Raw genomic sequence first — 23568 nt, 5'->3', positions numbered from 1 at the left:
TACTCGGCTACTGCTGGTCGCTGCGACCACAAACCGTTCTGGGTTCATGAGGCGTTCCATTGCCTGCATGGCCATTTTATCTGACTCACTTAATTTGGAACAGGGGGTGTTGAGGTTATGTCTCACGAAACGGGTAAGGCTTACGCTATGTTCCGTTCACAAAACTACCGAAAGTTTGTCGCAACAAAAATGCTTTCAGGTTTTCCTTACAACCCTGTTAGTACGCATGCACTAAACACACTTCCGAATTACTTTTATTCCTTTGAACACCTTGAATACTTGTGATTTCTTTCCTTTTTCTTTACCAGATTTCTAATTCAAATTTCAGGGTCCTCGACGGAGTGGGGGTACCACTTATAACCGTGTCCCGTCAGGATGTCGCCACTAAATGTTGCACGTTTTACTTGAGTGTAATACGCGTTTATTGGAGTGTATTAACACGCCTCCATGTAAAGGCCGTGTGCTTAACACTGCTAGGCTCTGTATGTGTATTTTCAGCTCGGGAGTCGCCAGGTGTCGTATAAACACCTCACAAATATTCCAAGGTCAGGTTCAAAGTAATAAAACTATACACCGATTAGTAAGTTCCAACGATCAATATTTATTATACAAATATAATAAATACGCATGCACACGCTAAAGACTAATACCTATTTCTACTATTAAACAACTAAATACTTATCTAAGTGGAAACCAGCAAGGTCAGGGGACAAAGGTGTCTAAAATAAAAAATTACATTGTGGTCTTTTCTATGTTTTATTTCATCATTCTATGATGCATCATGCATGTATATAACATTTCCCTAATTTTCATCCCCCCATAACTCGAAAACTATAAGGCATAGGAAATTTTTATTCACACCAGTGACTTTGACATGTGAGATAATCCAGTACAGCAATTTTAATTAAAATCTGATATGTGGTCGTTAAATTTTTTTTAAAAGTTGTGGTGATCTGTTGTGGAACAGCCCCATTGAAGAAGATAACAGTGGTTACCCAGACCTCGTTGCTGGTTGCGAAGGGGCCCCCATAACAGTTCAAGCTTCAGGGCCCCAAAAATGTAGGTCCGCCGCTGACTGAAAGGTCAAAGATAGATAACTCAGAGAAATTCTTCTCATCCCGGTCATCGCAACTCAAGTTACACTGCACCATAGAACTTTTTGATTTAAATCGGTACCGACCAGTTTATTCCTTTTTTTAAAAAGTCCTTATGGATCCCCCAAGTTGTTGTATTTCATCAAGCCCACATTCTTCCGGCGAGCCAAAATATAGTTCCCGTTCCTCGTAGGTTACCCAAAGACGGGCCGGGAAGAGCATTCCAAATTTTATTCCCTTCGCATACAGGGCCGCTTTAAATTTATTCAAACTTGCCCTTCTCTGAGCAAGTTCTGTTCCCAAGTCTTGGTAAACCCGGATCTCGGCTTCTTCCCATACGAACCGTTTTGTCTCCCTAGCCCATTTCATGATGCGTTCTTTGTCCAGGAATCGATGCAACCGCACCACCAATGCCCTTGTGGGGCTCACGACTCTATGCATAAGTGAGCCCGGTCCACCACCAACGGCCTGTCAAACGCCACTGCCCCCATCATTTCTCGAACATCTTCACAACATACGCACCGGAATCCTATCCTTCCTTTCCCTCTGGCAGACCGACGATCCAAACATTCTGCCTGCGGGAACGATTCTCCAAGTAGTCCGGCTTCCTTTATTAGAACATAGAACATACAGTGCAGAAGGAGGCCATTCGGCCCATCGAGTCTGCACCGACCCACTTCACCCCTCACTTCCACCCTATCCCCCGTAACCCAATAACCTCTCCTAACCTTTTTGATCACTAAGGGCAATTTATCATGGCCAATCCACCTAACCTGCATGTGTTTGGACTGTGGGAGGAAACCGGAGCACCCGGAGGAAACCCATGCAGACACAGGGAGAACGTGCAGACTCCGCACAGACAGTGACCCAGCGGGGAATCGAACCTAGGACCCTAGCGCTGTGAAGCCACAGTACTATCTACTTGTGCTTCCGTGCTGCCTATATGTCTTCCACCTTTTTCAGCAGCTGCTTTTGCCGATCCTGTCGAATGCCAATTTGCAGTGCCATCCCAGTGGACTGCTCCTCTTGTTCCGTCCCGTGCTCCTGTAGCTTTTGGATCGACTGTCCCTGGGTCGTCACTGTCACCTCCACCCGGTCGACAGCCTCCTTTCTCGAGGCTACCACCTTGGTCAGGTCTTTCACACACTCCTTACAGTGCTGGGCGAACTTCTCATCCAGGTATGTAACCAACTGATCCATCGATCATTGAGCCGGTGGGGCCGGACATTGCTTCTCTGCCATTGCAGCCACCAAGCTCAGATCCTCACTTCCAAACAGCTTTTGATTCCTTCTTTTGCGATGACTTTTTGAGCATAGTTCCATTGGATAAGGGTCGCCTTCTCCTCCTCTCGCTTTTATCCACTTATGTTACAAAATATTTCTGCAAAAATCCAGCTTAAAAGCCGTTAAAAAACCACCAAGAGCAGGAGCTGCTAAATGTACGACTGTTCACAGCATAGTCACCACCGGAGGTCCCCCCTAGAAGATATCCCTGCGGTACCTCACTACATTGCACCCAGAACCTTTACAATCCGAAGAACTTTCTGCCTGGACCTGTTTTCCTGGTGCTCCACCTTTGCTTGCAGCATCTTGCACATGCCCCCCAGGATCGCCATCTCCACTTCCAGCAACACAATCTGATCACTCTGGTCGCACACCACCTTCTCCACCTCTTGGATCATTGCCCACTGCACCTCCAGGCTCCGCTCCACCCATTCCAAAGTCCAGCAAAGTCCCCTCAATCACCTTCGTCCAGTCACTCTGCATTTCCTGCTGAGACTTGTCCTTAAGGATCCTCATCAACTGCTCCATTGGCAGCTTTCCAGTCGGCAACGACCCTCCCCCCGCCACCACTTTTACAATTGATGCTGCATCATGAGTCTCCTCCAGCTCTTTAGCCAGGGTTCTCAGTCTTCTGTCGAGTTTGATAACCTGCAGACATGCCCACCCAGGGGAGAACTAGTCCCCCTCCACCCTCCGCACAACTTTAACGCCAAAATTCCCCAAGTTGGGGTAAAAGGGATGTGTTCGGGCAGGAACCACCCTGTGTGCGACCAATGCTACCACCGAAAGTCCCATTATTAATGCTATTCTTTAAACTTCAGGGGGTTTACCCTGATTCTTGTTATTTTCCTCCTCCAATCCCAGGCTGGATATGATCTGTTGTACAGATTCTTGTGTTGGCTCCCTGTAGCCACCTAAGATGGACACTGGGCTAACAAAATGGAGAATTGCTAGGACTGCAGGGAGAAAGCAGTTTAGCCAAGACAAGCAGTCTGCAAAGACTGATTAGCATTTTGCACGCAGCAAAACTAGTTTCTGGCCAGGTGGAAGATCTCAACCAAAGGTGTTAATAGCAAAACGCTTTGCATATTAATGAGGCAATCCAGATCTGGGCACACACAATAGCAACATTTGGTTTTGAATAGATACTTTAAGTAAAGGCCCAGACAAAACGGCACCAAAAGTATCCATCTCAAAAGACCCTAGAGACCGCCCCACCCATCGAGAAGGGACCCTCAGATTGGGGAATTAATGAGACATCGATTGAGAATTGATCCAATCAATGCATGGAAGGTAAAGCCCGCCCCAAAAAGGCACGGACATTGGGGCCCACTATAAAGATAGACCCCCACACATGGTCCTGTCTGTTCGTGCTCCGGCTTGATCTGTTTGTGCTCCGGCTTGAGCTGTTTTCGTGCTCCGGCTTTGACTTCGACCCAGATCTGCTGTTGTATCCTGACTCCGACTCCAGCCGTTGATCCTGTCTTCCATCACCAGCCGTTGAGCACCAGCCATCGTTCAGTAAGTCCCGAAACGACGCTCGCTATGTGAACTTATACAGTACTCTTCTAAGAACGAACAGAAGGTGCAGCTAAGAAAGGAAATAAGAAATAAGAAAATAAGAAAATAAGGAAATAAGAAAAAAAGGAAAAAAGAAATAAGAAAGGACACCTATGAGAATACATACTACATGAAGCACATTTTACAAAATACTCTTTTTTCTGTTTTTTCTAGCAACATATTCACGTACAGTTTTGTCATATGAGAGCCTCCTTGCAAAGTCATTTTAAGGAGACAATATGCATAAAGAATTTAAGCGCTCTTCAGTCACGGTAGACCGAAATTTGTTCTTTATAAAGGGTAGCTTTGAAAAATTCCTTTCTGCTTCACAGCTCGTGATAGGCATTGTCAAGTACAGCTTAAGCGCTGTAGTAATATTGGGGAACACTTCAATTAGGTGTTGCTCACAAATAAGCTGAAGAACTTCTGTGCATTGCATTTTAGATGGCATGTTTTCTTCTGTGTTCTGGGATTTCCTAAGGTGTAAATATTCTTTGAACTGATAACACTCGTTTACTAATTTGTGGTCAGTATCATCTTTGTAATCCGATATTATAAGTTTAATACTGTCCTCATCAATTTCAGAATTGTTCACCAATTCTGAGAGGAACTTGAACCTTTTCGCAATCTGCTCATATGGGTCAATCCTCTTGCGTAACTGGATTATCAAGCAGTCAGAGTTGATTTAGAACTTCTATCCTAAATTTGTCAAGCTCCTCTCAAAGAAGCAATATCACTTGTTGCACCTGAAAATTTCCTTGTAACAATGCGTTTGGAAGCATCAGCATAACTTGAGGTGATATCGACACACAAACCTTTTGCTTCTGATTCATAGTGTGCAATCCAATCGGCTGAATTTTCTTTGAGTTCTTTAGCAAACGAAAGTAAAGATGATAGCAGAAGATAACCTTCAAATATATCAAAACCAGGGGTTTGGAGTTTCTTACTTGTTTTGTTGAAACGCTCCAGCACTTCTTCCCAAACGACTGTTAAAATAGCATATTCCAGCTTTACCAACTTGTGGTATAAATTCTCTGCATCTCGTTTACATTCAGGCTTCTCTTCTGAGTCTTCAAAAATATGTTTGAGAGTTTGTAAAATACCCATATATCCATTTTTTATTGCCCGGACTGCTTCATAGTGTGCAGACCATCTAGTTACACTTAAGCTCTTTAGAGAAAAATGTAGATTGCCCTGTAGGGGCTATTTGGCACAGGGCTAAATCGCTGGCTTTGAAAGCAGACCAAGGCAGGCCAGCAGCACGGTTGATTCCCATAACAGCCTCCCCCAACAGGCACTGGAATGTGGTGACTAGGGGCTTTTCACAGTAACTTAATTGAAGCCTACTCGTGACAATAAGCGATTTTCATTTTCATTCATGTTGAAAGTCCCCCATCTTTGTGGAGATCCAGAAAAGAAAACATACAGCTCCTGCAAAATGTCAAAATAGTCAACAAATTCAGGTACAGTAGACACTGCCTTTTCTCCAACAAGATTAAGTGAATGGGCTGCACATGGTACATAGTCTGCGTACCTGTTAATGTTTTTAAAGAGTGCTGCAGCTCTTTCTCCGAGCCCTTGATGTTAGATGCATTATCGCAGGACTGCCCACGGATATTTTCAAATGAAAGCTTATATTCCACCCAGGACTTGTTGTATTTTGTTGAACAAGGTCGTGGATGAATGGTTTTCTATTGGTAAAAATGTTAAAAATCTCTCACAGGGTTTTCCATTATAGCAGTATCAAACCACAATTACCAGCTGGTCAACATGTGTCAGGTCAGGCGTAGAGTCAACAATAATAAAGTAGTATTTGGTGTCCAGGTTGTTGATTTGATTCACAATTTCATCTTGCACATGCTTTCCCATGATTTCAATCAATTCTTCATACACGGGTTTGGATAGGTAAGTAGCATTTACTTTTTAATTTTTACATTTCTCAAGATATTCATGTAAAAATGGGTCGAACTCTGCAATAACTTCAATGGCTCCCATGAAGTTTCCATTATTTGGTGAGCCCCACCTCTCCTCATGACCTCTAAATGTCAAACCTCTTTCACTTGAAAACTTTATAACAGCTACAACTCTTTTCAGTACTTCAAAATAGTACTGTATGGTTTTTCTCATCTGTTCTTCAAGTTGCTGATCCACAGTATTTTTATTTGACTTTCGTGTTATCCAACACAACATCGCCCTCTTATGTTCCATGCTGTCTTCATGATTCTGCAGAGTTCTGAGTACATTCATCCAGTCAGAAAACCCACTTGTTGTAAGTAATGTTTGGCATTTAGAAAAGAGTTTCCAAACAACACAGTATATACAGCCTTTGCTCTTTGAGTAAACTAACCAGGATCTCATCACAGTCTGGCTATTTTTCAATCTTTTTTCAAAATATTTGCTGAGAAACTTCTGTTTTGCTTCTTGTAAACCCTGCTTGATTCTGGTTTTTTATTTTGAAAAAACCTATGTCTTGCATTAAAAAATTCTGTATGAAATCATTATCAACTGTTATGGGCCAGTTTTCGAGGTCACTGTATTCTTTGAAATCACTGAATCTGCTTCCTGTTTCATGTTTCTGCTCAGTCTCTGCTTGTTCCGCTTTACTTTCATGTTGACCACTGTGATTGTCATCTGAATCATAAGTGTCAACAGTGGGTTGAATATTGCTAGAAAGAGCTCCCATGGTTTGTGCACTATTACTGGCTTCAATGGTGTTTGCTTGGCTTGTTTCAACTGTAGGTGTTGACAAACTTGACATTGCAAAATAGTTTGTTAGTTTTTGACATTTAGACATTTCGTCAAATCGCTTTTACATAAGAACATATGAACTAGGAGCAGGAGTAGGTCATCTGATCCCTCAAGCCTGCTCTGTCATTCAATGAGATCATGGCTGATCTTTTGTGGACTCAGCTCCACTTTCCGGCTCGAACAGCATAACCCTTAATCCCTTCATTGAGTTTGCGTTTTTGGTATCCACTTGAGTACTTTCATGAACTCATTGTTATTCCTCTAGGGTCTTGACCTCTGTTAAAAAGGGAAAAAAATTACATTAGCCACAGCAGAACAGCCAACTTACCACGCACTCCACCGTTACAACATCTGTGCTGCTGACTCTCAAACTTTGGGATTGTTGAAATATATACAACAAAAAATTAATCAATTTGAGTTGTGCGATTATTGTCACATGCTTTGAAAGGCAAACATTTTAGGTCTACTTCCTGAGAAAGGGTTTTTTTTAAAACCCTTCTCAGAAAGTAAAGTGCCATTTTTTAAGATTTATAATAAATAAGCTAAATAGGCTAAACTAGGCTATGTCCAAGCTAGCCTATGCTAGGCTAGACTAAGTTAGGCAAGACTATGATAATACTAAATTTTTGCAGTCCAGAGGTAATCAGCAGTCGAACACCAGATAACTTCAAAGAGCCGTTTATTTACCGCGGGGCTGCAGCACAAGTGTAACTGAGTTACAGCAAGTGAAAAAGCAAACTTCTCTTAGTTACAGTTGACTATATAGTCTTACAAAACCCATCAAGCCTTTCAATCATTAGTGATACAATTAGATCACTATGCCCCTGTGATGAACGGTACTAATAACTGCCGTAAATGGTACCTGACCTTTAATACCTTGCCCCTTTAAGAGGCTTGGAACCCTGGGGGACTACGCCTCTGGCTACGCCCCCAGGATATGGTATATAAGATAAGGCTCCATGTGGCGAGCACACTTCTCTCGAATGCTGTCCTGTTCTCTGTATATTAAAGCCTTTTGATTACCGACTCCGTTCTCGCTTCGTAATTGAGGGTGCCTCAATTTAATATACAGACACATCAAGATGGACAGCGCTCTAAAACCGGAGAAACTCAACCTGGACACCAGGTCGCCGGAAGCCCCGGAAATGTTTAAATATTGGCTCCGGTGTTTTGAGGACTATCTGGACTCCTCAATGACTGAGGTCGACAGCACTCGCAAGCTGCGCTTACTACATGGCCGGGTGGGCCACCTACTCTCCGCCGTGATCGCAAACGCTACAACCTATGATGCGGCGGTCGAAATACTGAAGAAACGCTTCATAAAACCTACTAACGAGGTACACGGCAGACATTTGCTCTCAACCTGCAGCCAGCGTTCCAGGGAAACGCTGGACGAATTCGTGGAAAGACTCAATGCGCTCGCGAGTAACTGCGACGACAAAGCAGTGACAGCAGAAAAACACAGGAACTTACATATCCGCGATGCCCTTGTGTCTGGTATCAAGTCCTCGTACATCCGGCAGCAGCTCCTAGAAGACGGGGCGAAGGATCTCCAGGGTACGGTAACGCTCGCCTCTTCTCTAGAAACGGCCCACCATAACCTCCGTACGTACTCCGCGGACCTTGTGAACCCTTCTCGATCCCTTCCTGACTCGGCCACGTTACAAGCCTGTGCCGCGCGGCGATCCACTCACGCCGGGGGTTCCCTATGCTATTTCTGTGGGCAAGGCCAGCACCCACGTCAGCGTTGCCCGACCCGATCCGCGATCTGCAACGACTGCGGGAAGAAACGGCACTTCGCGAAAGTCTGCCTGACTGGGCCCAAAGGCCACAAACAAAACCCTCACCAGGCCCAGAAATCAAGCTCCTGGTCTCACAGACCCCGCAACGCGGCCGCGTTGCGGCCGGCCACGCCCGATGCATCATCGACCTCATGCGAGTCATGGGAGCAGCCATCTTGGCGGCGGCCATCTTATAAACCCGACACGTTCGACCGGCGGCGGTGGCCATCTTGTGACTCCGGGCGGCCATTTTGTGAGTTCGACTGACGGCCCGTAACTAGGAGCGATCACACTCGATTAATCTCGCCCGAAACACCTGCGAAACTCAATGATGCGAGTGCGAATCAACGGCCACGACACTCCCTGCCTATTCGACTCCGGGAGTACGGAGAGCTTTATCCACCCAGACACGGTAAGGCGCTGCTCTCTCGCACCCACCCCGCCTCCCAAACTATCGCCCTCGCCTCAGGGTCCCATTTGGTTCAGATCACGGGGTATTGTGTCGCTGACCTCGCAATTCAAGGCACTGAATGCACTCGTTTTAAACTTTACATCTTTCCTCAACTCTGCGCCCCCCTGCTGCTCGGTCTGGACTTTCAGTGCAGCCACCGGAGCGTGACACTGAAGTTCGGCGGACCCCTGCCCCCACTCACGGTATGCAGCCTGGCGACACTCAAAGTTGCGCCACCCCGCCTCTTCGTGAACCTCACTCCCGACTGTAAGCCCGTCGCCACCAAGAGTCGGCGGTACACTACCCAAGACATGACTTTTATCAAGTCAGAGGTTCAGCGGCTACTAAAAGAGGGGGTCATGGAGGCCAGCAACAGCCCTTGGAGGGCTCAAGTATTGGTTGTCCGCTCCCGGGAAAAGCAACGAATGGTAGTGGATTATAGCCAGACCATAAACCGCTTTACGCAACTCGATGCATACCCACTTCCCAGCATAGCTGAAATGATGACTCACATCGCCCAGTATCGGGTATTCGCCACGGTTGACCTAAAATCAGCCTATCATCAACTCCCTATCCGCTCAGAGGACCGCCCCTACACGGCTTTTGAAGCAGCCGGTCGGTGTTACAAACGGAGTCTCCATTTTCCAGAGGGCGATGGATCAAATGGTGGATCAGTACGGCTTATGTGCTACCTTCCCGTACTTGGACAACGTCACCATCTGCGGCCATGACCAGCATGACCATGACGCAAACCTGAGGAAGTTCCACCAGACTACCCGGGCCCTCAACCTCACGTTGAGCAGTTGGAGGATAGATGTGGGCGGTGTAGGGGTAGCCTGGATAACCATGTACATATGTTCTGGGCTTGTCCGAAGTTGAAGCGATTTTGGTCGGCATTTGCGGACATTATGTCAGAAGTCCTGGAAGGGAGGATAACTCCGAGCCCAGAACTGGTAATATTTGGGGTACGGGATGATCCAGGGGCCAAGGGGGAGAGGGAGGCCGATGTCCAGGCCTTCTCCTCCCTGGTGGCCCGGAGACAGATTTTGCTGGGATGGAGGGAATCGGGCCCCCGAAGTCTGGTGTGTGGGTCAGCGATATGGCTGGATTTCTCATCTTGGAAAAAAAAATCAAGTTTTTCTTGAGAGGATCAACTCAGGGGTTCGTCCAGAGATGGCAACCGTTTAACAACTTCTTCAAAGAAAATTCAATGCCAGCAGTAAGGGGGGGGGGGGGGCTGGAAAAAGGGGGGGGGGGGGGGGAAAAAAGTAGGAGGCATGGCAGTGTTCGATAAGGACAGGGAACTCAGTATACGGGTAATTAGGAAATAGGGCGTGGGCAGTAGGGGATATTGTTTTTTAGGTTTTTTGTGTGTGTTTGTTTAAGAAATGTTGATATGTTAAACTCTGAAAATCACAAATACTACAATAAAATATTTTCTTTAAAAAAGGAATCTGTCTAGGACCTCAGCTGTTCACATAATATATTAATGATTTGGATGAGAGAACTAAAAGTATTATTTCCAAATTTTCAGATGATATAAAGTTGGGTGTGAGGGTGAGCTGTGAGGAGGAAACAGAGATGCTTCAGCGGGATTTGGACAGTACCCAGTGAGTGGGCACATGCATGGCAGATACAGTAGAACGTGGATAAATGTGAGGTTATCCACTTTGGTAGAAAAAATAGGGAGGCAGATTATTATTTGAATGAGTGCAGATTGAAAGAGGTGGAAACACAGCAAGACCTTGGTGTCTTTGTGCATCAGTCGCTGAAAGTAATCGCAGAGATACAGCAGGCAGTAAAGAAGGCGAACGGTATGTTGGCCTTCACAGCGAGAGGATTTGAGTATAGGAATAGAAATGTTTTACCTTTTTTATTCATTCATTTTGTTTTGAAATCTTTTTATTGGTATTTCTCATATTCATAAACAATTGTGTATATACATCACATTTTTCTTACCAGCTTTAATTTACTTTATTGTACAGAGGTTTATTTTGTCATTTAATTGACCTTATATACATTTTGCCACCCTCTGGATCGGTTACTCCCCACTCCCTCCCCTTCTTTTGTGGTTTCCCCACGTTCCTTCCGTCTCCCTCCCCTCCACCACCACCCCAGGTTGAGCAGTCCTTTAGTTACTCATCTATCTTGGTTTTTTTTATTCTTAACTTACTCCTCGTTGCTGGCCTCAAACAGGCTTTGGAGCAGGCCGACAAACTGCCCCCTGGTATCTAGGAGCCTTCCTCTGACCCTCGGGTGGCATATTAATCTTCTCCAGGTGGAGAAATTCTGAAAGGTCAGCGACCCAGTCTCCAGCGTGCGATTAGGGAAGCAAAAGCGACTCCCTTCCCCATGTGTAACTCTGGCTGCTCCGATACCCCGAAGATGGCCACTATTGGGCATGGCTTGACGCTCACCACCACAACCCTGGACATTGCCACGGAGAAGGCTGTCCAGAACCCAGCAAGTTTGGGACAAGTCCAGAACACGTGGGTGTGGTTGGCCGGGCCCCTCTTGAACCGTTCACATTTATCCTCAACCTCCGGGAAGAACCTGTTCATTCGGGTTCAGGTCAGGTGCGCTCTGTGCACCACCTGTGCATTAGGCTGAGCCTTGTTCATGAGGAGGTGGAGTTTGCCCTGCTCAGTGCTTTGCTCCAGCGTCCCCACCCTATCTCTGTCCCCAGTTTGTCCTCCCATTTGTGTCTGGTCTTGTCCAGTGGTGTTCGAGCTCTGTCCAGCAACTGTCCGTATATTTTCCCACATAGCCTTCTTGTTGCTCGTGCCTATCAGGTCCTCTAGTAGTGTGGTTTATGGAGCCCCGGGGTACCCTATTGTCTCTTTGCGGAGAAAGTGTTTTATTTGGATGTGCCTCATTTCCTGTCCTTTTGCTGGTTTCCACTTCCTTGTCAGTTCATCCAGTGTCGCCAGTCTGTGCTCTACGTAAAAGTCCCCGACAGTCAGTGCTCTCTATCTCCTCTCCGGATTCCCTTCCAGCCCTTTGCATCCTGCAGGGCTATCACCAGGGGTCCGATCACTAGCGCGAACAAGAGTGGGGACAGGGGGCAGCCCTGTCTTGTTCCTCTCTGTAGCTGGAATTATTCAGAGCTGGTGGTGTTAGTTCGGAAACTTGCTTTGGGAGCGTTGTACAGGAGCCTCACCCAAGCAGTGAATCCCTCTCCTAGCCCAAACCGTTCCAGTATCTCGAGCAGGTAGTTTCATTCGACTCTGTTGAAGGCCTTTTCTGCGTCCAGGGAGACGATCACCTCTGGTGTTCTCTCCCAGTGGGGGAGGGGGGGGGGGGCATCATTATTACCATCAGCAGCCAGCTGATGTGAGCTGTGAGCTGCCTACCCTTGGCAAAGCCCATTTGGTCTCTGCAACCACCTCCGGTAGGCAGCTCTCCAGCCTTTTGGCCAGGACCTTTGCGAGTATTTTCGCATCCACACTCAGTAGTGAAATGGGTCTGTATGATCCGCATTCCGTCAGGCCTTCATCTTTTTTGGGTATCAGTGAAATTGTGGCCTGCGCGAGCGTGGGGGGCAGAATGCCCCCTGCCAGTGAGTCCGCGAACATGTGCCTTAGGAGTGGGGCCAGGACTGGTGCAAATGTTTTGTAGAAGTCAGCCGAAAACCCTTCGGGTCCCAGTAGCTTCCCCACCTGCAAGGAAATGATGCTTTCCATGATTTCTCCCAGATCTACAGGTACTTCCAGCTGCCCCCCCATAGGTACTTCCAGCTGCCCCCCCCCCCCCCGCCTGTCCTCCCCCACAGTCGTTCCAGTGTGTCTAGGTGTCCAGTAACGTCCCCGTCACACGTCTCGGGGGTGTACAGTCCCCGGTAGAAGGTCTCAAATGCCCGATTGACCTCCTTTGGTTCTGTTATCAGTCTGCCTCTGCTATCCTTTACCTGCGCTATTTCCCTTGTGACTGCCTGCTTTCTCAGCTGGTGAGCCAATAGGCGGCCAGCCTTATCTCTGTATTTATAGAAGGTCCCCCATGTCTGGCGGAGTTGGTACACTGCTTTCGTAGTGAATAGCAGGTTAAAGTCCATTTGCAGCTTTTTCCTCTCCTCCAGCAGCTCTACAGTCGGGGCCTTGGAGTATTTTCTGTCAACTTCCAGAATGGAGTCCACCAGCTGTTGCCTGGCCACCCTCTCTTCCCTATCTCTGCTTTCCTTGTAGGCTATGATCTCTCCTCTAATCATGGCCTTCGGTGCCTCCCAGAAAGTGGGAGGGTAAGACCTGTTTTGGTTGTTACTAACATAGTTGCCTATGGCCCCCGATATTCTTTGGCAGAAGGCCTTGTCGGTCCAGCCTCCACATGGGGTGCTGGGCCACTTCAAATCCATGTAGTGTGGAGCGTGGTCGGAGATAACGGTCACGGAGTATTCCGCTCCCGTGATCTCTGGAAGCACCGATTTTCCTGCTGAAAAGAGGTCGATACGGGTGTACACCTTGTGCACTTGTGAAAAATATGAGAATTCGTTTTCTCCTGGGTGCAGGAACCTCCATGGGTCCACTGCCCCCCTCTGCTCCATAAAAGCGCCTCGTTCCCGAGCTATGCTAGACATTTTCTCCATTCTGGGGTTTGATCTGTGGGTCAGTGGGTCCAGCACGCAGTTAAAGTTGCCCCCCCCCGCCCCATAATCAGTCGGTGTGTGTCAATGTCGGGGATTTCAACAATGGTCTTTTCTACGAATTCTGTGTTGTTCCAGTTGGGAGCATACACATTTACCAGTACGACTGGTGCCCCTTCCAGGACACCACTGACCATGACGGACCGTCCCCCTGCGTCCGCAACTGTCCTGGTTTCTGAAAACCTCGTGGTAAACCACTATTATATGTATTATGGTAACTGCAACTCTATGACCTATATTATGAATATATGGTATACCACTGCCTGATGGCTCCGCCTGTGGCTCCTCCCACCGGCTCTGTATAAAGGTGACTGACCTTAGGCCCTGCCCCCAGTTCGGGTCAGGCCAGGAGGCTGTCTGTTTCTGTTTAGCTTATTAAAGCCACTGTTTCATTTCACTACTCGTCGTGTGATAATTGATGGTACATCAATTTAATAAGCTAAACTTTTAAAATGAACACATCATTCAAGCCCGATTGCCTGGAACTGCACCCACAAGCAGCAGATGCCACTTTGACATTTGAGCACTGGCTAAGCTGCTTTGAAGCGTACCTCGGATCCTCCACCGACCTCCAAAAGCAGCAAATTCTCAACGCACAGGTGAGCCCGCAAGTTTTTCTTCTCATCAGAGACGCTCCATCGTACACGGACGTGATAACGCTGCTGAAGGGACAATATGTCAGGACAGCAAACGAGGTCTACGCCAGGCACCTCCTTGCCACGTGGCGACAGTGCCCTGGAGAATCACTGGCCGAATTCCTGCGTGTCTTGCAAGTACTCGGCCGGAACTGTGCCTGCCAAGCGGTATCGGCAGTTCAACACACAGAGCTGCTGATTAGGGACGCCTACATCGCGGGCATTAAGTCCAACTACAAACGCCAGCGATTGCTGGAAGGGGATACGCTCGACCTCCCAGAGACAGTGTGGCCCTCAAACTCGTTGGAGGTGGCTTCTCATAACATGGAGGCCTACACCTCCAACCACGCGGCACCCTTGTGGACGCCGCCATCACCCGACTCGATTGCGTCGAAAGCCTGAGCCGCGCAGCAATCCGTGAACCCCGGAGGCCCGAGATGTTACTTTTGTGGCCAGGCCCAGACAAAGTTGCCCTGCGCGGAACGCGACTTGTAACGGGTGTGGGAGGAAGGGACTAATACTCCTAAACCCAGCAGGGCTGCCTGTTGCCCATCTGCCCCGCCATCCGCCACGTGTGACCTGTGGGGGCCGCCATCTTGGCGGCCATCCGCCACGTGTGACTAGTGGGGGCCGCCACCTTCGCCGCCATCTTGGACTCCACCTGCCACGCACGACCCGTGGGGGCCGCGATCTTGTAACTGCTCCGCCATCTCCCGGGACCCCAGCTCACCCAGTCGCACGCTGGCCGCCGCTACCTCCGAACGGCTGACCCGCTACCTTCCGAAGCTCGCCTCTATCACCCTCGACCAGTGGTCTGTGTCGTGACCCTTTCCGTACAAGGAGTTGAATACTCTAATTTTAAACTCTACATACTCCCCCATCTCTGCGCCACCCTATTATTGGGGCTTGACTCCCAGTGCTACCTCGCAAGCCTTACCTTAAAGTTCGGTGGACCCCTGCCCCCCCCTCACCGTCTGTGGCCTTGCGACCCTTAAGGTCGCCCCACCCTCGCTCTTTGCTAACCTCACCCCAGTCTGTAAACCTGTCATCACTCGGATTAGATGATACAGTGCCCGGGGTAAGGCCTTCATCAGGTCGGAGGTCCAGCGACTCCTGCAAGACGCCAGTAACAGCTCTGGAGAGCCCAAGTGGTGGTCGTCAAGATCAGGGAGAAGCACCGGATGGTCATCGACTACAGTCAGACGATCAACCGGTTCACGCAGCTCGATGTGTACCTCCTTCCCCTATATCTGACATGGTCAACCAGATTGCGCAGTACTGGGTCTTCTCCACCGTCGACTTGAAGTCCACGTACCACCAGCTACCTATCCACCCAGAGGATCACCAATACGCTGCCTTCGAGGCAGATGGCCACCTCTCCAACTTCTTCAGGGTCCCCTTAGGTGTCACCAATGGGGTCTTGGTTTTCCAGCGAGTGATGGACCGAATCGTTGACCAGTACGGGCTGCAGGCCACGTTCCTGTATCTAGATAATGTCATCATCTGCCGCCATGACCAGCAGGACCATGATGCTAACCTCCAAAAATTCCTCCACACCACTAAGCTCCCTAATCTCACCTAAGGAAAAATGTGCTTTTCACACAACACACCTAGCCATCCCTGGCTACATTGTGGAAAACCGCATGTGCCCTGTCATGGAGCTTCCCCTCCCCCATTGCCCCAAGGCCCTGAAGAGATGCCTGGGTTCTTCTCTTACTATGCTCAATGGGTCCCCAATTATGTGGACAAGGCCCGTCCACTCATTAAATCCACCAATTTTCCCCTGTTGGCGGAGGCCCGCATGGCCTTCAACCGCATCAAGGCAGATATTGCAAAAACCACAATGCAGTCGACGAGTCCCTCCCATTCCAGTTGGAGAGCGATGTGTTTGACTTTGCCCTAGCCGGTACACTCAACCAGGTGGGTAGGCCCGTGGCTTTCTTCTCTGGTATGCTCCATGTCTCCGAAATTCGGCACTCCTCCATCGAAATGCAAGACCAGGCCATCGTGGAAGCTGTGCGACATTGGAGGCATTACCTGGCCGGCAATTCACTCTCACTGACCAACGGTCGGTTGCCTTTATGTTTAACAATGCACAGCGGGGCATAAATCAAGAATGACAAGATTCTGAGGTGGAGGATCGAACTCTCCACCTACAATTACGACATCTTGCATCGACCTGGGAAGGTCAACGAGGCCTCAGATGCCCTATCCAGCGGTACATGTGCCAGCAAGCGGACAGATCGTCTCCGGGCCCTCCACAACGACCTCTGTCACCCAGGGGGTCACTCTTTTTTTCACTGCATTAAGGCTCGTAACCTGCCTTACTCCATCGAGGTCAGGACCATGACCAGGGACTGCCAGGTCTGCGGGAATGCAGGCCGCACTTCTATCGGCCAGACAGACATACCTGGTAAAGGCCTCTCGCACCCTTTGAGCGCCTCAGCATCGACTTCAAAGGGCCCCTCCCCTCCACTGACCGTTACATTTAGTTCCTCAACGTTGTTGATGAATACTCACGTTTGCCCTCTGCCGTCCCATGTCCTGACATGATCTCTGCCACAGTCATGAAGGCCCTACAGACTCTTCACCTTGTTCACTTTCCCCACCTACATCCATAGCGATCGGGATTCCTCCTTCATGAGCGACGAGTTGCGCCAGTTCCTGCTCAGCAAGGGCATCGCCTCAAGCAGGACGAGCAACGACAACCCCCGGGGAAACGGACAGGTGGAGAAGGAGAACGCAACGTCTGGAAGGCCGTTCCCCTGGCCCTACAGTCTAGAAGTCTCCCGTTGGCAGAAGGTCCTTCCTGATGCGCCCCACTCCATCGGGTCGCTCCACTGTACTGCCACCAAAGAGATACCTCACAAACGTCTGTTTGCCTTCCCCAGGAAGTCCACCTCCAGGGTCTTGCTCCCATCCTGGCTGGCAGTCCCAGGGCCTGTCCTCCTCCGGAAGCACACAAGGAGCCATAAATCGGACCCCCTCATCAAGAAAGTCCTGCCCCTCCACGCCAACCCACAGTATGCCTACGTGGCACATCATGACGAGCGACAGGACACAGTCTCCCTCCGGGATTTGGCACCTGCAGGTTTACCAGCGACCATCACCACCAGCCCCGACCCTGCACCACCTCCCTTCACCACTACCCGGCTACTTCATAATTTGGTACCTGCAAGCCCACCAGCGTGCATCACCACCAGCCCCCCCCCCCCCCCCCCCTCCACCGACTCGACTACTGGGTGAGGAAGAGGACGACACGCTCCCGGACATGCAGGCGTCGACAACAGTGACCACAGCCGGGACTGAGGCGATCACGGTGAAAGGTCAAGGCGCCCAACAGACTCGACCTTTAAGTCCACTTCACCCCCGCTGGGCTCTTTTTTAACAGGGGGTGAATGCGGTAAACCACTATTATATGTATTATGGTAACTGCAACTGTATGACCTATATTATGTATAATACGGTGTACCACTGCCTGATGGCTCCTCCCACGGGCTCTGTATAAAGGTGACTGACCTCAGGCCCTGTCCCCAGTTCGGATCAGGCCAGGATGCTGTCTGCTTGTTTAGCTTATTAAAGCCACTGTTTCATTTCACTACTCGTTGTGTGATAATTGATGGCACATCAACCTTGCTTTTTTGTTAATTAGTATTGCTACCTCCCCTAGCCCTCGTCCCGTAACTTGAATGGCACGTTTGTCCCACCCAGCCCTTCCTTACCAGCAGTCGGTCCTTCTCCCTCAGGTGCATCTCTTGTAAGTAGATTATGTCTGCTTTTCGGCTTCTTAGGTGGGCGTACACACTGGATCTTTTCACTGGGCCGTTGAGTCCCCTTACATTCCAGGTAACAATCATGGTGGGGGGTTTATGACCCCCCCCCCCCCCCCCCCGGTCCTGCGGGATCACCCATACTTACCTGGTGGACGTACCCCTGCACCCCTTTGTTAGGGGACCTCCAAAATGGCCAGTTTGTTACAAACACTAGCTTTCGGAGCACTGCTCCTTCCTCAGGTGAATACATTGTTTTAACAACTGTTATTTATTTACTTTGGGGAGGCAGTAAACCAGTCATACTTTTTGTCCAGATCCCCACTTACACAATCCACTTGACTCTCCCCAGCACGATACTGACCTGAGGAAGGAGCAGTGCTCCGAAAGCTAGTGTTTGTAACAAACCTGTTGGACTTTAACCTGGTGTTGTAAGACTTCTTACCGAGTCCCAGTGGTTCAGACTGTGGATCCCGGCATGGATCCTAACAATTTACTGCACTGTAGTTTACACTGAGTCACTCAACTTGTAACTGTTTAAGCAGGCGGGTGAATTTACCAGGTCAACTTGGTTATTTGACGCACTCCAATCTTGTGCGTCATTCCAACTGTTTAAAAAGTCACCCTTCAGTGTGTAAAAGGCAGCAGCATCAACAGGGCAGTGTCTGCATTAAATACATTGTTTCAACAACTGTTAAATACTTACTTAGGGGAGGCAGTAAAGCAGTCATACTTTGTGTCCAATTCCCCACTTACACAATCCACTGGAATCTCCCCAGCACGATACTCACCCTGGGTCACCCCATGCAGTGGGCTTTTAATCCCTATTGGACAATGGAATCTATCCCAGCTGAACAGACCCGGTCCCCAAAAAGCAACCCTCAAGTTCAGTTCCCAGCAGTATCCGGATACTGAGCAGGACGCCAGCATACTTTACCCCCAAACCCCGAAATACTGAGTGTAATTGCCACTGCAGCCCAGACTGATCCCCACCCTGGATCCTTCCTGTCTGTACATTTCCCCAGTGCCCCATTGGGGGGGGGGGTTGTTGGGTTATAGGGTGGATACGTGGGTTTGAGTAGGGCGATCATTGCTCGGCACAACATCGAGGGCCGAAGGGCCTGTTCTGTGCTGTTCATTGGAACTCGTAATATTCACACCGCAGCATCAGTCCCGGTCTGGATCCCTGCAGCGACTTCAGCTGATTTTTGCCATCTGCACTGAACTGATTCCCCTCCAGCCTGAAATAGATTAAAGATTAAACAGTCAATAACAGGAGACTGGAGTTAATGGGCCAAATATTTTGGTCGCTGGATCGTCAGAGACCAGACAAATGAGGAAATAAGGGCAGGGGCATGCTGACACAATGGGCCTGCCAGGACAGTCCTTTTTGTGGATTTTGGGAAGTAGGTAAAAGCGGGCTGTCCGGGGTTGGGGGACTATGAGGTTGGAAGCCGCAGAGGGAGGAATCCGGAGGAAATTAGGTCACTAACAGTGTTGGAGATAATGGTTTGATGTTCAGTGGTCTGGTCATGGTCCAGGGGGAGGTAAGAGGAAGTATCGGAGAGCTGGCGCTCAGCCTCTGTGAGGTAGAGGTCGACAAAGAGTCGACCGCTACCGCTTTGACAAAGAGTCATCGGACTTGAAACGTTAGCTCTTTTCTCTCCCTACAGATGCTGCCAGACTTGCTGAGATTTTCCAGCATTTTCCCTTTCGTTTCAGATTCCAGCATCCGCAGTAATTTGCTTTTAGACAAATGAAGATGTTGCAAAGGGATCCTGTGGATGTTCTGACGCATGGACCTGTGTGGGATTTTCCCCAGACGTTTAAACTTTTGTTTGGAAATGCCCCTGCTGCCCAGGACCCTGTGTGAATGTCTCTGACCCCGAGACCCAGTCAGAGGCTTTGGACAGATCCGCCGGACTTGCCTAGATAGTTACCCAGAAATGTTGGTGTAAAACCAGAGTTATTCCACAAGCGGGTCCCCAGCAAGCCCAACTCACCACCACACACCTCCCAGAACCGATTCACAACCCTCCCCAATCCACCTCGCTGACCCGACTACATCCTGATTTCTCCAACCACTTCCTTGACTTGACTACACCCTCAGACTACCTTGTGACCAGACTACATTGCTGACTCTACCTCTTTACGCTCCAACCTGATCTGCCGAACCAAACTACCCTCCCCGAAGACTAAACACACCATCAACTCCCCACCCCCCAACTGCCCTCGCGATCACCGGACTAACCACCCGAGCTGCTACTCCCTCAGCTACTCCCCAACGAAGCACTCGCCCACTTGCCTTCCTCACCCAACCCATTTACTCAACCCAAACTAACATTATTAAAAGGCCAACGTTACCATTTGGAACCTAGTGATCCAGTATCACAGAATACTACAGTGCAGAAGAGGCCCTTCGGCCCATCGAGTCTGCACCGAAGCATGAAAGGCCCTAACCTGCCAAGCTAATCTCACTTGCCAGCACTTGGCCCAAATAGAGTTTTCCCTCTCTCCGACGAAGCTCTCCGGGTCACGGTGCTGAAGATCCCAGAAGAAATATGCAGTAGTTTCAGGTTGGGAGAATCTTTGCGGACAGCAGCAATCCGCTTATCATTGCCGTTGCTTGGAAGATTCAGGCCAATTTATATCTTAAAAAACCATTTATATTTTAATTAATTCACAAAAAATTTAACAAACACTCACCATACCATCTTCAGATTCTTGCAGGTCAGTATGAGGTCACGTAGAGCAGGAACAGATTGGTCTGTGAAGAAATTGTTGCTCAGGTTCAGATCCATTAGTGACTGGTTTGTACTGAGAGCCGAGCAGAGATACCCAACACAAGAATCTGTCAACTGGTTCCTCTCCAGCCTGGGATCAGAGGAGAAAAATAAAAGAATTCAGGGAAAACCCCCGGTAAATATCGTTAATAATGGGCCTTCCAGTGGTGGCCATTCAGTGAGTGATCGCACAATGAGTAGTTCCTGCTTGAACGCGTTGGCTTTGGTCCCTTTTACCCAAACATGGGGCATTTTGGTGGAAAGATTGTGCGGAGAGTGGAGGGGAATATTCCTCCCCCGATGGGCACGTCTGCAGGTTATCAAACTCGCCAGAAGACAGTGATAGCCCTGGCTAAAGAGCTGGAGGAGACTCATGATGCAACATCAATTGTAAAAATAGTGGCATGGGGAGGGTCGTTGCCGACTGGAAAGCTGCCAATGGAGCAGTTGATGAGCTTCATCAAGGACAAATTTCAGCAGGAAATGCAGAGTGACCGGTCGAAGGTGATTGAGGGGGCAGTGGCATCTCTTCGCTGGACTTTGAAACGGGTGGAGAGGAGCCTGGAGGTGCAAGGGGGGATAATCCAAGAGGTGGAGAAGGTGGTGTCCGACCAGAATGACCAGATTGTGTAACGAGAAGTGGAGATGGTGATCCTGGGAGGCATGTGCAAGATGCTGTGAGCAAAGGTGAAGGACCAGGAAAACAGGTCCAGTCAGAAAATTCTTCGGATTGTGGAGGGAACAGGTGCAATGGGATACATCATGAGGTTGGCCAGGTTGGTAAATGAGAGGTCAAGGACAAGGCCCTGGAGGTGGATCAGGCCCATAGGTCCCTGAGGCAGAAGCCAAGAGCAGAAGAGCTGCAGTGACTGCGCACATGCAGAAGTTCCAGTACAAGGAAAGGATCCTGAGGTGGGCCAGAGCGCAGCGGGATTGCGACTAGAAAGGAAACCAAATCTGTATTTATCAGGAAAAAGAGCGCAAAACACTGCTGGGAACTAATTATGTGCAGGAGGAATATCTGCAGGAAATAAATTTCAAGATAATTTTTTTAACTCTTCAGTTGTATGTGCAGCTGCTGACTAACCTGATCATCTGCGTCAGAAACGTGAGTGCCTGCTGGAGTCTGTGTCGGTGACTATAAGAGTGATCCAGAGGCAGAAAGCCTATGACACGGCCTCTACATCAGCCTCATATGGTCACACACACTGTAGTGCAGCCAGAATGCACCCAGGGAAAAAAATGAGAAATAAGGTCAGGCGATCCTCGGGGATCATTTTTGGAGACCTTTTGCTGACCCATTTTGCATCATCCCATGACTCACCTGTGGGTAGTGAACCCCCACTTTGCAAAACACTGTACAAAGGCATTGAATGGGAAACAGACGTGAGCGATTCTAGGGACTACTTCACCAGCGTGTGCTAACAGCTCCAAAGGACAAGGAGCATTATGTATCTTTGCCAGCCTAAGGCCTCCAGGGGCAGGCAAGAAAGATAACTTTAACAGTCAGTATGAGTAACTTCTTCATGAAGTCAGGGGCTGGTAAGGTACCAACCCACTTTACATAATGTCAAATATAATTGGATTTCTAGCTAATGTATGTAATCTATAATCAGTATTATTGGACAAGGTCCAGCTGAAATGGGCCGTGTAGCTGTTTAGAAAAATGTACAAGAATGGATGTTTTCCTTTGTTCGGTGGAGAGATGGTCTGGGACTTTAACAGACGCCATCTCCCGGCCGGCGAAATAAACCATTTGATGCGAGGCCCAGCAGCCTTGGGCATTGAGATTTCTTTGAAATCCTCTCCTGCTGACACCTATCATCGAGCTTCATGTTAGTTTATCAAATGAATCTAACAAATTATTCAAACATGATTTTCCTTTCACAAAACTGTTGACTGCACTTGATATTATAATTTCCTGAAGTCTTGTTATTACCATCTTAATAATCTAGTCTAGTATTTTCCCTGTGACAGAAGTTTATGGTTTCCTGCTTTATGTTTCCCTCTTTTCTTAAATATAGGTGTTACCTTCATGATTTTACAATCCACTGGTTTCTTCACTGGATTGAAAACTCTGTCCAAATATAACCTACTCCTAATGTTTGCAGAATACTTTTTCTTTCCATTTGATACTACCCTTAACTTTCTTCGTTAAGCATGGATGGTACATCCTTCGCCACTGGAATAGATCTTTGCTGAGATTATGAAGTGCCTCCTTAAATATCTGCCAATGTTTCTCTACTGTCCCGACATTAAAGCTAGTTTTCCAATTCAATTTAGACATGTCTTCTGTCCTCATAAACTTAAATAAAAGCAATTAAAAGGGTAAGACACTGGACATTGACCCAGATTTCTCACTGTCCAAGTGAAGGTGATTTCTATTACGTCATGATTACCGCTGAAGGGGCGGAACGGTGGCAGAGTGGTTAGCACAGCTGCTTTACAGCACCGAAATCCCAGGTTCAATCCCAGCCCTGGCTGACTGTCCATATGGAGTTTGCACATTCTCCCAGTCTCTGCATGGGTCTCACTCCAGAACCCCAAAGATGTGCAGGGGAGGTAGGTGGATTGGCCATGCTAAATCTTCCCTTAATTGGGAGAGAAAATATAATTGGATACTGTAACATTTTTTTTTAAATAAAATGATTATTGCCGCATAGCGGGACCTTTACTATGAGGTCATTATTAATCCAGGTCTAAAATACGCTGTTCTGGGATTTGGACTAGAACATACTTCTTCCAAGATATTGTCTTGAATGCATTCTATGTACTCAGCTTCCAGTTGATCTTTGAAAATCTGATTCATCGGACGTCCGGTGGCGG

General features: G+C 48.4%; 1 protein-coding gene across 5 annotated transcripts in view; it reads right to left on the bottom strand.

The window, feature by feature from the left end:
* Positions 1–6383: 6383 nt before the first annotated feature.
* LOC119967834 (NACHT, LRR and PYD domains-containing protein 3-like) overlaps positions 6384–23568 on the bottom strand; it is a 125438-nt gene continuing 108253 nt past the window's right edge. For 4 of the 5 annotated variants that reach the window (XM_038800867.1, XM_038800869.1, XM_038800868.1 and 1 more), the window contains 2 exons: positions 20666–20833; positions 18993–19200 (listed from right to left, as the gene is read on the bottom strand). In XM_038800867.1, the coding sequence (XP_038656795.1) occupies positions 19095–19200; positions 20666–20833 (274 nt within the window). In that variant the 3' untranslated portion in view covers positions 18993–19094. Of the gene's footprint in view, positions 6963–18992; positions 19201–20665; positions 20834–23568 lie in introns of those variants that run through there. The other variant, XM_038800870.1, reaches the window with a different exon arrangement.

This window comes from Scyliorhinus canicula, chromosome 6 (genome assembly GCF_902713615.1).
Source record: "Scyliorhinus canicula chromosome 6, sScyCan1.1, whole genome shotgun sequence".
NCBI lineage: Eukaryota > Metazoa > Chordata > Chondrichthyes > Carcharhiniformes > Scyliorhinidae > Scyliorhinus > Scyliorhinus canicula.
The sequence above is the reverse complement of the archived record's forward strand: the minus strand, read 5'-3'. Positions and strand labels throughout refer to the sequence as shown.